The 14,057-nt window shown below is 37.2% G+C and overlaps 2 protein-coding genes across 3 annotated transcripts in view; one reads left to right on the forward strand and one right to left on the reverse strand.

Annotated features, from left to right (window-relative positions):
• atp2c1 (ATPase secretory pathway Ca2+ transporting 1) overlaps positions 1 to 14,057 on the reverse strand; it is a 47,614-nt gene that overhangs the window by 22,201 nt on the left and 11,356 nt on the right. For both annotated transcript variants that reach the window (XM_059508308.1, XM_059508309.1), the window contains exons 2-3: positions 8,258 to 8,362; positions 400 to 516 (exon numbers count right to left, since the gene is read on the reverse strand). In XM_059508308.1, the coding sequence (XP_059364291.1) occupies positions 400 to 516; positions 8,258 to 8,362 (222 nt within the window). The remainder of the gene's footprint in view (positions 1 to 399; positions 517 to 8,257; positions 8,363 to 14,057) is intronic.
• On the forward strand, positions 3,434 to 6,588 carry LOC132103703 (E3 SUMO-protein ligase ZBED1-like). The gene is made up of 3 exons (XM_059508801.1): positions 3,434 to 4,376; positions 4,841 to 5,469; positions 5,557 to 6,588. The coding sequence occupies exons 1-3, from the start codon at positions 3,518 to 3,520 to the stop codon at positions 5,941 to 5,943; spliced, it is 1,875 nt and encodes a 624-aa protein (XP_059364784.1). The 5' UTR covers positions 3,434 to 3,517; the 3' UTR covers positions 5,944 to 6,588.

Genomic DNA, 14,057 nt, shown 5'->3' on the forward strand with positions numbered 1-14,057 from the left:
CTGATTCACAAGCAATTGTTATTTTCAGTGAATTGTAAACATACAGCACAAACGGTGTAGCACAATTCACAAATTACTTTTCTGAGCCATTCATTTAAAAAAAAAGAATCAATGGCAAAAATTTCAGTTATTTTTATTGTATGGATTCTAATTTATTTAGAGCAGTCGTGGCCTCATGGTTAGAGAGTCAGACTCGTAGCCCAAATGTCGCTGTGTGTGTCACTGCTGAGTGAAGGTGATAATAATTTAGATAATAATTTGATAATATTTATGTTCACTGAATTAGTTTTTTTTTTTTTTTTTGCTGTGGTAACAGAAAAATTTTACTGGAACTGGTATTACCTGAAATTATGGAATGACATTAGCAAGTTAAGAATCAAGATTTTTTTGCCAACCAACCTGAGAGATATATTTTTTCCAGAGGGGTTCCTCTTCGCTAATGTCAAACTCGTTCCATCCATGGTAGGCCCGCCGTCGTGTAACCTCCTCCCGGGTGAGACCGTACTGTAGGTCAGCCTAACAAAGCGAGAGAGGGAGAGAATTAAGTCGAAAAAAAACAGCTTTCCCAAAATAACACTCATTAGATGCGTAACCAGGACAACTGACATTAACCACTAACAAATGTGACCCTGGACCACAAAACCAGTCATAATGGTCAATTTCTCGAAATTGAAATTTATACATTATATGAAAGCTGAATAAATAAGCTTTCCAAAGAGTGGGGGGACTATGACGTCACCCTTTAGGTGGACCAGCTGTTAGCATGATTGGTTCCCTCGACAAAAAGCCTATATGATTTTTCCATAGGCTTTTGAATTATTGCAAAAAATAAGCTCTGTGTTCAACCATAGTTCATGAAACTTACACGTTTTGTCCATCAAGATAATACAAAATAATATAACTTTGATGAATCTACCAACCTGGAATTGATTCCTTTGATGGCAAAGCTGGATTTTCAGCAGCCATTACTCCAAATATTTTTGGTAAAAACTTCTAAAATAAAATAAAAAAAGGTCTAAATAAAAGTGGCAGAACTTAAAAGCTACACTTAGGCTATAAATGAACTACAGCACCACGGTCGCTCGCCTTCAGCGTCACCACCGCCACACTTTCCACAACCGTTTCAAACTTATTTTCAACGTGTTCAGTGAAAAGGATTTACTCTGTATAGGAATTTTAATCCACAGTACATGAACCATTTCATATAAACTGGAATAAATACAAAACTATAACCAAACTAAAACTTAAAAATATTATAGTGAATAAATGAAATAATCATGACTAATGGACAAATGAAAGCAGACATTTCGAAATAAGGTGCATTAAAAGTCAATAAATCCTAGATTAATATGAATATTTGTATTTAGGGCTGCTCCGATCACGATCGGCCGATCGTTATGCGCATCTCGTCAGTAAAGCCGGTTCTCTAATCAGCGGTAAATTCCCTCAGGTGCGTGATTTCACATAGAGCAGCTGTTACTACACGTAGCCGTTGTTAACTGAGAAGATGCACAAATCCACATTCATTTTCAGTGTTTATTTGTGCATCTTCTCAGTTAACAACGGCTCTGTGTAGTAACAGCTGCTCTATGTGAAATCACGCACCTGAGGGAATTTACCACTGATTAAAGAACCGGCTTTACTGATGAGATGCGCGTTAACGATCGGCCGATCGTGATCGGAGCAGCCCTATTTGAATTAAAAACGTGTCTCCACATATTATTCAATAACATTCTAGTGCATTCAAATTTATTAAATAATAGCAGAGTGAGAGTGAAAGTATAAACTTATTTTAGTGAATAAAGTACCACATTTCAGCTTTGTAAGGGTGGGTACAGAATTGTTTATTTTATCATTGCTTCTAGGATATCCTTATATGCTTTCTAACAGCTTCATGTGGCCGTAAACATTTAAATTTAACGTGGCTTTAAGCACTATGCATCGTTAAAGTTTGTATGTGGGGGGAGTGAATGAACAACGCTCACTTTTACCCTCAATACCCATGGCTGAAGGGCCCTTGAGCAAGGCACTAAACCCTCAATTGCTCCCCAGGTGCTGGAGCAAATAGCTGCCCACTGCTCCGGGTGTGTGTTCACGGTTTGTGTGTATTCCCTACTCACTGCTGTGTGTGTGCACTTGGATGCGTTAAATGCAGGGCACAAATTACGAGTATGTGTTACCATACTTGACAAACATCACCACTTTCACTTTATATTTTCATCTTCCATCTAAAGACTTGTGCTGTATTTTGGGGCAAATCAAAAAAATATTGTCGACCAACAATATAAAATGCGGGAAACTATTAATTGGTTATTCAACAATTAATTGCATTACAAATTATACAACAACGGGAAAATACTGTAAATTGATAAACTATTTGGCGTGATGACATTTAAAGTCTCTGATGGCACTATGTAGTCCCAATTAGCAACTTGTTAGCAACAGTCTTTTTAAAGAAACGCAACAGTTAAAAATATCATGAGTGGGGTGTAACTGGTGTGTTTTGAGTCATAGAATAAAATGTGAATGTATCTTGAGCATGTGTGAACCACAGACCTTATTTTATGGATTTAACCAAAATCCCATTCAAAAAACCCATTGCCTGTGGGACTATGGAACCGTAAGAGCTAAAATGCTAACTCACTTCTGGGGTTTTGCCTACAAAGTGACATCATAGTTTCACCACTCTATTGATGTTTGGTTTGTTAGGATATGACAATATTTGGCAGAGAACCTATATAAATATCTGGAATCTGAGGAAGCAAAAAAAAAAAAAAATCAAAATACTGAGAAAACCGCATTTAAAGTTGTCAAAATTAAGTTCTTGACAATGCATATTACTAATCAAAAATTTGGTTTATATATATTTACGGTAGTAAATTTACAAAATATCTTCATGGAACATGATCTTTACTCAATATCCTAATGATTTTTTGCATAAAAGAATAATCAATAATTTTCACCCATACAATGTTTTTTTGGCTATTGCTAAAATTGTAACCCAGCAATTTAAGCCTGGTTTTGTGGTCCAGGGTCACAAATAAAAATGCTGGAGCCATGATAACATAACAAATAAAGCCAGTGTCCTGGAAATTGAGCTTTGGTGTGTCTACTCTTAGATAACCATCACAAACAACGCATTTCGAGACCAGAGCACTGTATTGTGAACTGGAGAGAGCATAAAATCTGTATCTACAGATCACTGTACTTTCAGACATGCTGTCTTAGCAATATAAGGAATGGCGGTCAAAATTGTGCCGAGTACAACCAAATCTGACCACCTTGTATCGCTTTACAACAAACTGGGAAGCCACAAGGTATCCTTTGCTTTCCATGTTCAGTTTACACTAAGGCTGAACGATTAATTGCATTTGCGATAATATCGCGATATGAGAAAATGCGATTTTCTAATCGCTACGTGCGCGATTTGAGGTGGGCACGTGACGCGAGCGAAAGAGCGGAGAACTCGGCTGCAACAACTTTTCATCCTGTCAGTTCATCTTTAACCTGTAGCGCAATGGCCTCTGCCTCGACGGAACAGTCAGTAACTGACACAGCTGCGACTTTAATCTCAAAGAGGAACAGCACGTCGGTGGTGTGGAACTATTTTGGTTTCAAAAAAGAAGATGCTGCACAGCTTCAGGTGTTATGCAGAGCATGCCGTGCTCCCGTTGCGACTTCACGGGGTAACACTACAAACTTGTTTCAGCACTTAAAAAAATACCACAAATCAATGTATGACAGTTGTATGACCAAAATACCGAGCACCAGTGCGCCAGACAGGCCAAATACCTCAAGACAGGGATCACTGACCGAAATGTTCGAAAGTGTCACTCCGTATGAACGTAATTCAAAACGGCACGGGGAAATCACTCGGGCAATAACCGAGTTCATAGCCAAAGATATGATGCCTCTCAGCACGATGACCAAGCCTGGATTCGTGGCATTGACATATACGCTTGATAAACGGTACAATATACCCTCCCGTACATACTTCAGTCAGACTGCCATACCGGAGCTGTACAAAAAGTGTAAAGAGAAAGTCGCCGCGGAGGTTAAAACGGTGGAGTTTTTTGCTAGCACTACAGATATGTGGTCAAGCCGCACAGCTGAGCCTTACCAGAGTCTTACAGTCCATTTTATTGATGAAGATTTCAACCTCAGAGCTCGCTGCCTACAAACTACCTACTTCCCAGACGACCACACAGGGGAAAATATTGCAGCCGGCCTGAGAGAAGGGCTTGCCAGCTGGGATCTCCACGAGGAGAATCACGTCTGCATCACGACGGACAACGCGTCAAATATGGTTCTGGCTGCGCGGCTTAATGAATGGACGAGGCTCCAGTGTTTTGGGCACAGATTACATCTTGCCATTGGTAAGTTATGTCGCGCGTGTGTGTGTGTGTGTGTGTGTGTGTGTGTGCGTGCGCGCAAAAGAGAGAGATGCGTCGATTAGTAATAAGCTGGATACAAATATATAAATTATGTGTAGTTGGGGATTCATTAAATTAATATTTCCTCCCACTCCTTTTCTAATATGTAAATTGAAATATTATGTTTTGATTTTATGTCTGTTGTGGAATGGCCACCTGCATTTTTGTTTTTTTGTTTGTTTTTGTTTTTTTACATGTTCTAAATAAACACAAAAAGTGTGTGTGTGTGTGTGTGTGTGTGTGTGTGTGTGTGTGTGTGAGAGAGAGAGAGAGAGAGAGAGAGAGGACAGGGGTGTGGATGTGTGCATTTTAGAATGACAGAGAATGTGAGTGTGTAATAGTGATAGCCTTGAATCACAAAACTCAAATTTAATTGTGTGTAATACACTACTTTCTATTTCTTTCAGAAAATGCACTCAAAGATGACAGAGTGTCAAGGGCAACAGCACTGTGCAGGAAGCTGGTGGGACACTTTTCCCACAGTTGGAAGAAGGCGGCAGCACTGATGGAGGCACAGAGGGAGCTCAAACTCCCTGAGCACAACCTCATAACGGAGTGCCCAACAAGATGGGGATCTAAAGAAATGATGATTGCTAGAGTGCTTGAACAGGCCAAAGCCATTTCTCAGGTATTGTCTGGAGATCGATATGCACGCTCCCTCATCCCAACCTGGCAAGATATTGATGTGTTGGAGTCGATTCACAAGGCACTGCATCCTCTACTGGAATTTACTGATGCTCTTTCTGGAGAGGAGTATGTGAGCATCTCCTACCTCAAGCCAGTTCTTCACCTTTTTGCCACATCAGTCCTGGCTGAAGATGCTGAGGACACTGACCTGACTAAATCAATAAAAACCAAAGTCCTAGCATACCTCAATAATAAATATGGAGACCCAAACATCCAGGAGCTTTTGGATGTTGCCTGTTTCCTGGACCCTAGGTTCAAAATACAGTACATCAGTACTGACAACATCCCTGCTATCAAGACCCGACTGAAGACAGAGATGGTAGACTTAGCACAGCGTACATATCATCGGGTAAATGATAATTATGTATTTCACAAAAACACAATTTTTCTGTAAAATCTAACTGGAAAACTAATGGCTGTTGTTTTTATCTAATAGGAGAAGAGGTCTCGTACTGAAACTGTTCAGATGCCTCAAAGTGCACAGCCCTTGGGGGAAAAGGCGAAGAGGTCTCTTGGCAGTTTTTTCAAGACCAGTGCAGCCTCTCCTTCTTTGCCTGTTGAAGATGTCGCAGAGGCAGAGTTAAACAATTACCTGATGACTCCTACCATTGATGGAGAAGATGATCCCTTGGCTTGGTGGAGGGTGCACAAGATCAGCTACCCACAGTTGTGCATCATGGCCCGCAAGTATCTTTGTGTACCTGCCACAAGCGCTCCCTCAGAGCGTCTTTTTAGCACAGGAGGGAATATTGTGACTTGCACTCGCTCATCCTTGAAGCCAGCAAAAGTCAATATTCTGGTTTTCTTAGCAAAAAACCTGTGAGCCACTGAGAACAAAACTGTTGGATCATTATAGCTGGCAGTGCCATACTCGTAGTGAACTTTAGTCTGTGTGGTGTGTTATTGTTGTGTACTTGATAAGTGAGGTTGATCTATTCCAAATTATAATATTCAAATAGTTTTTGTCTAATTTAAAAGTGCATTTCTCCATTTTTTTATTTATAACTTTATTTATTTTGATTTTACTAAATATTTTCAAAGCAAATGCTGTTGCAGTTGTGTGAAATGTTACTGACTTTGGAGCAGTAAGATAATTATTATTTTTAATTATTTTTTTCTTCAGACTGTAAATTTTGCACACAGTGTTTACAAAGTGCGCATACCTTTGTTTAAATTATTGAAATGCACAGTGGCAAAGCCATAGATGTTTCTGCAACGAGCAGTTCAATAAAAATGTCATTTATTTCAAGTCATACATGTTTTAATTTAATTATAACAAATAGGCCCAGCCTATGGGAAAGAACATTTCACACTAAATGCATCTAATATTGTGTTGGTCATATTTAAATAATTCATTACGTTTTGTTGGGGAAAAAAGAGGATAAAAAAATCTTTACAAAACAAATCGCATATTAAATCGCAATCGCAATATTGGGGAAAAAAATCGCAATTAGATTATTTTCCCAAATCGTTCAGCCTTAGTTTACACTCAAAAACATGGCAGAACACAAATGAAAGACTGATTGTTTTATTTTGTATTAAAATAGTACTACCCACGGTGTATTATTCATGGTTAAAGTGCTTCCTGGAGACTGTAGCTGAATGTTGATGACAGTGGATGAATAAAGGTCTTCTGGGAGCAGATGGTCATGTCAGTATGGTGATGGACATGGCACTACAAACTATATCATCCACACTGAGACTGCAAGAGCATCCCAGCACTCTCTAATCTTCCTGGCGTGATTCATTAAGGGACACTGTGTGATCTCTGCAGGGATGGGCTTTCAATCCCTCAGTGTCAAAGCATGCGGTCTGTGCATTTGGTGGCTGTTTGACTGCATTAGGAAATTCAACTGGACTTGCCCTGCTGTTGTTTCTATAGCCTGTGGCTAGACACACAGTGTGCTTTAAACAAGGAAAACATGATCAAGGATCAACATCCTTGTTCCGAAAACATAATTACTATCAAACAATCAAAGTCCTTTCTTTGCCCTGGCATTAAAATCAGGTGCCAATAATGCTTAATGATCCTTAATGTTCCTAGAAGTCCTTCCTAGAAGTTTCTAGAAGTTGCATCGTGGAGAACACCTTTTTGATTGGTCAAATGGGGCATTATGTGGTCAAATATTGATTTAATTCTATTAGAATATTACTACAATGACTACTTCACAGTGGGATCCTGATCTTTTTGCAATAATGACAGACTCTCTTATGCCACTGGTCAAATCTGTGAGTAAAATGTACTTTTGAATTTCAAGGAATTTCTAGAAAGATTGGCTGATTACTTGTTGTACAAATGTGTACAAGTTGTACAAATTAAACTATAAATATAAGTTAAGACCATCTTGGTTTCATGTGAAGCCTTTTACATGGCTCATATAAATCATTATGAAAAATATATATAAACATGCCATTAGTCACATTTGTAACCACAGAACCCATTTTGGTAACCAATCAATAATTTATTGGTTTACATTATAAAATTGTATATTTAATTTTGTTGGCATAAAAAGTAAAATTGAAAAGATGCAATTATGGTTAATTTATTACTTTCATCCCAACAAATGTCTGTATATTTAAAAAAAAAAAAAAAATTTTAACAACTATGATCAAGAATGTAGCATATGCTTCCATGCATATTTTGCAGCTTACTTTGAATTACTTAAAAGGAAGAAAAAAAGTTAGGCCTACATATGAAAAGACAGGGCCAAAAATGTTAATTTGAGTCATTACTTCAGTTTCTACAATGATCACCACATGTACATGTTTATCTTTCAGGCTGTAATCTTGCTTGTGTATGGAACTACTCCCTCATGCAGCTGATTAAGTTGCACAGAAACGGTCAAAACTACCAATAACAGTTCAAAAGTATGTGGGCCTGAAAGAGATATGCAACCTTTTTCGTACTCTATAACAGTGCACTTACTGAAAATATGTCAAGCCAAAATAAAGAAACAAAGCTGAGCAAAATTACATTTACTCTGATAATTATATAATTAAACAATATTATATAAAAATCATTGTCGAAAGTTTTTGTTTATACCTTGGGCAGCTATTAGGGTTGCCAATTTTTTTCAATTAACACATTTAGTTTATTTTTAAGGAAACCTATGAAATAATGTGTGACATGAATATACCTGCAGTGCACAGACAACCTCGTTCACAGGTAGTTCACTGGCTTTTTTCGAAGTCAGTACTGGAACCATGGTCTCATTTTCACAGTGGGGTTGACACTCGGCAATCTGAAAAAGAAAAGTTAAAAAATAAACTTGTTTTAAACAGATTAAAACATAACATCAACAGAGGACAAGGAGGATGTTAGTATCTTGGCTAAATTCAATAACCCGTGCAATTTAAAAGGGTTCCATATTTGGAGGTAATCCAAATCAAAGATTACTAAAACTTCCTCTTAAAAAAACAAAACATAAGTGCAACGTCCAAAAGGATTACTGGCCCAGAAGAAACTTTGACCCATTGTTGTACAAGGAAACAACAAACACATCTAGGCAAAGTAGCTCCTTTAAAATCATCTGACATGTTCTCAATTTGCATAGACTTTCAGCTACGAAAAATGCATTTGTGCAATCCCCAGCTGTGCCTCATTCTGACTGGAGGAAGATCAGACGACCATAATAATGGAGCCCAGCAGATGGATTGGAAAGCTTTAGGGAACAGAATGACATTATTTAAACTCTAGATGGTCATGAACATCAGGTTAAGTCTCACAAAGAGCACACGATGAACATCCATGCAATATCCCATCCCATTTGATTTGCTGGATATTGATTTGGTCAGATAGCAATAAATCTCTCAATGATTTTATTCAACACCATCTGCCAAACTTAAAAAAAACAAAAACAAGCATTCAAAAAGAAGAAAAACAGATAGGCTAAATATCCTACATTTTCAAATTTTCTTTAAGAAAATGTGAGATACTCGTCTTTGCAAAATTTCTTGTCGCAGGTGGTTGCTAAGTATTCTGGTTGGTTACTTGCTGACTCAAGTCCAAAGTCAGACCAATTCAATGGCCAGTTCAAATCTGCGGGTCAATACGATTTTTTAGGAATACTTTTAAATATTCAAATATATTCCATGGGGAGCATAAGACACTTCTTTAAAAAAGCATGTAAGCATTTTATTGACCCTAAACTTTTTAAAGGTAGTGTGAGTCTATGGGATTTTCAGAAAGTAACAAAGCTCTTCTAAAGTATAAGAAAAGTAATAATTTTAATAGTGACCAGGAACTACTTTCAGTTTCGGCCAATGGTTTATGTTTACTGTAACTTGGTTACTGGTAAATTAACAGAAGTAGAGTTAATGAAATGTAGATATATTCCTGGTTCATTCACAGGGTTCCTGCAGGTTTTTTAAGCTAAAATGTAATACTTTTTAAGATCTGCACAAATGAAATGAATACCATTTGACCAGGGTAGGGCAATGTCTATAGTAACAAATTAAACTGTAAAATGACTATTTACAGTTCCGATACAAGTTTTCACAAAAACTAAAAGTTTCATAAAATGACGCACTTCACATTTCAGCCTTTAAACCATTTTTAATTAAATGGATGAGTTAAAGGTTTTAATTATTAATTTTTTAATTTAAACAATTATTAACAATAAATTATTGATTAAATTACATATAAATACATTTCACTGTTTCGATTTTTATAATGCATTATCTTCTTATTGATCCACTAGTTCAAATTTACAGCTCTGTGTGTTTGCAGGATAAAAACCTGGGTCGATTTTCACATTGGTCTGAACAAAAACAGCGCCATCTAGCCAGTTCTATTCCAACAGAGAAGACCTGATTCAAACTAGGGCTGGACGAATCCTTGAGTAACTCGATTACAAAAAATTATCGAGGCAAATTCCTCTGCCTCGAAGCCTCTTTTAATTTATTTCAAATCTCACGTCAGGTTCTTTCGCAATGATTTTTTTAATGTGACAACGCATTTACGTCACCCACAAAGCGGAAGGAGACACAAGCGCTGCATCCGAAGTCGCATACTGCAAGGAGTCAGCAGTGTTTTGATTTGAGGGCGCGGGCAAACGTAAAGAGAACGTCGTGGTGTGTGTCCATTGCAAGATAGAGCTGGCATACCAAAACTAGGACCCTATGATTTCCCCGATGCAGAAAACGCGGAGGGAATTGCGGAATCCAGTCATAAAAACGGAATTTACAGTTAAACGCGGAATGGCACAGAATTTGCCAAATTTTAAATTAATTAATCAAAAATAGGAAATTGCACTTACATCAAATCACGATATGGACTAATATCTGTAAATAATAAGCCGGAACAGACTATTTAAATATGAATCCTGCATGTTCTGCGTGTCTGTGTTTATGAATGGAGCAGAAGCGCGACTTCCTTTATTTACACACATTGAAGCGCGCGTGACGCTCCGGTGATTTCAACGTCTGCGGTCTCACTAGGACGTGAACACATGAACAACATCTCCAGAACTGCTCTGACAGTCACTTCATGAGCATTTGACCATTTGATTTGAGTAAAACTAGCGTCACATCACATACACAGAACTGTAAAGGAACGTTAACCCGTCAAAATAAAAGTCCAGTTAAAGACTATTGTTCAGCAGAATGTACATAGCCTACCACTAAAAAAAAAATCAAACATTATTTTTATTTTTTTAAAGGTTTAATCACACAACATTTCTTCCATGTTTTATTTTTTATAGTAAATCCCCTTTGTTTACCAAAAAGTTAAGTTAATTTTCAATAATTAAAAGATAAATTAAATTAATGTTTTATGTGTTTAATGTGCATCTCAGAAAATGCTTTATTTAAAACCCCAACTGAATGGCACTTAAATGCACTTAATTCATCTGTCAACTTTCTTGTCATTGTTCACAGTACAAGTACAGACAGAGAAACAATGGGTAATAATTAAATTTTTATTTTTGATGAATGCATTGCATTCTATGCATTTAAAAAATAAAAATTTTTTTTCTAAAAAAGGAAACTTAGTTGTTCATTTTAAGAGAGATCTGTGACGGTCACGGAGGGACCGCACGTTCAACATGGACGTTAATACGCACAAACAAACACAGAGTCTGTTTGATGATACAAGAGTTTATTGTAATTATTGATCAGAGAGTGAATAAAATACCTGCAACCCTCAGGCCACACTCTCCACTGCAGAAACAAACACAGACTACCTTCCATTACAAAGACATTCACATTAATACGGGTGGCCAGCACCATTACCACATGTGGAGGGACAAACTCACAGAAAACACTTTACACATGTTCCCTTAAATATACAGAGTCTGAAAGAAACATATTGGCATGATGTTCTACTTAATAAATCTACTTTGATGTTATTAATTCGTTCACAACAGGAAATAACAGCAACAACTCGGCCACGTTGCCCCAAACCCCCACTTTCAATTAATACATGGTAGATTCCCATCCTAAGCAGAACCAATAATTCCTGCCATTGTTTCTTACCAGGACTCTAAAAATCACGGGACAAATGCTACACGGGAACAATACACATAGTTTACAGGTATTTAATTCACTCTCTGATCAATAATTACAATAAACTCTTGTATCACCAAACAGTCTCGGTGTGTGTTTGTGCGTATGTGTGCGTATTAACGTCCATGTTGAACGTGCGGTCCCTCCGGTGACCGTCACAAGACCCAGGAGTCTTATTTTCTCTTGCATAATTAATATTGCACTTTAATTAAGCAAAAACACATTTTATCCGAATTTTTGGTAGAATATTCGATTACTAAAATATTCGATAGCTACAGCACGAATTCAAACATCAAACAAACAGGTTCAAAGACTAGATCCATTTGTGATAGCGTAGTAGCTGAACAAATGTTGTTACCTTCTGATAAAACTTCTTTAAATTACTTTTTTTTCCACACAAACCTACACTCCCGACACCATACTGACAAAGTAAAAACAGAATTGCCAAAACTTTGTAAATTTATATATATATATATATATATATATATATATATATTAGGGCTGGGATAAACGATTATTTTTTAAACGATTAATCTAGCGATTATTTTTTTTTTTCGATGCATCGATTAATCTAGCGATTAATTTTCCCAGGCCGATTCGATTTCGATTATCTCCCCATTAATTGACTACTAACAATTTATACATGTTGATTTACATATCTGAATGAAAAAAACATGAATTCCTTAACATTGCAATATATGTTTATTGCTCTTAAAATTACAAAATAAAAGACTAAGAATGCATTACTTTGCACTTGTATAGAGATAGCATTCAATAAAACCTTGAAGCCTTGAAAACACATAGCTTACTGAAACAAGCTTACTGAACACATAGGGCCTAGCTTACTGAAAAAAAGTTCTTCTTTCAGATGAAAATAACAACAACTTGATGTCTAGCATTCAATAAAAAAGGTCATCCAAAATACTTGTTTAGAGCAATTGAAGGAATACAGTAACCAATGTAAACTTGAGGGCTTTAAGCTAATACAGAGAGTGCTTTTCAAAAAAAAAAAAAAAAATTAACAGTGGGAGCCAGCAGCCTGTCATGGAGAAAAAAAAATCTCTGAATGCTCCACGTGAAACTTTGGCGTTCCGCCCTTTTTCTATCGTGTCTAATGATTTTGGTTAATATTCACGAGGGAGAGAGAGAGAGAGAGCAAGACAGCACTTGTGCAGTTTGAAGACTGTGAGTGCGTGAGCGCGCATGAAACTTTGGTGTTTCGCCCTTTTTCTATCGTGTCTAATGATTTTGGTAACTTAATATGCACAAGGGAGAGAGAGAGAGAGAGAGAGAGAGAGCAAGACAGCGCTCGTGTAGTTTTAAGACTGTGAGTGCGCGTGAAACTTGGGTGTTTCGCCCTTTTTCTATCGTGTTTAATGATTTTGATTAATATGCACGGGGGAGAGAGAGAGAGCAAGAAGCGCTCGTGTTGTTTGAAGACTGTGAGTGGGCGCGCGCAGCCGGGGCTCTCTCTCGTACGTGCCCTGTCAGGCGCAGCACAGTCATTCTATTCTACATCACTCACCGATCACATAAGGCTTTGACAGCCTCCAAAAAAAAAGATCAATGCAGAAAAACCCCTGGATTGGTTATATAACGTTGGACAGAATGTTGATCCGGCCATCGCGTATATTCAGCGCACATAAGGTAAATGTTTTGCAAATGGTTTTTAGAGAAATAAAAACAGGTCGATGAATCGATGCGCATATTTTGCGTCGATGTATTTTTTGCGTCGACGTCATCGATGAGCTCGACGAGTTGTCCCAGCCCTAATATATATATATCAACCGTCTTGAATTATTCCTTAATTTCTATTTATTAATTTCTCTTGTGGCCATACATAGTAAAGAAAAAAAATGGTCTAAAGGTCTCAAATTAATTGTTTAAATTAATATACAAAAATCCTTTTTAAAAACATTTTCAATTAGGAGTAAGATAATAGCCTAATCTTTTATTATCCTCAAAGCACGCCAGAAATGCGGCGATGCACTATGAAATTATTGCAGGGCAAATTAATTGTAATTTAATAATAAAAGAAACCTAATAATAACAGGTCTAATAATAATAATAATGTAACAGGCCTACATTAATTGGTTATTCCAAATCCTTTTAATATTACCAATATTTGATGCTTTTGACAATATCTTTGGCTAGTCGACACACGATACAACACAACCCAGCATGGTGAGGTTTTCACAGGGCCTCCCACAGTCCGCTATGCCACTGTTAGAAATTTGGTCCTGAAACTGCAGTGTAAACGCGGATCGATTTAATTTCTAAAACGCTGTTTTAAAACGGAACCGCATTAGTCTGAACGGGGGCCTAAAACACGCCGCGCTCGTGTTTATTTGATAAAATCATTGCCTTCTGAAGTTTAATAATTAAGGGTTTCTTGTACAATTTAAGACTTTTTAATACCCAGTGGAAACCCTG

This window comes from Carassius carassius, chromosome 24, assembly GCF_963082965.1.
Source record: "Carassius carassius chromosome 24, fCarCar2.1, whole genome shotgun sequence".
Lineage (NCBI taxonomy): Eukaryota > Metazoa > Chordata > Actinopteri > Cypriniformes > Cyprinidae > Carassius > Carassius carassius.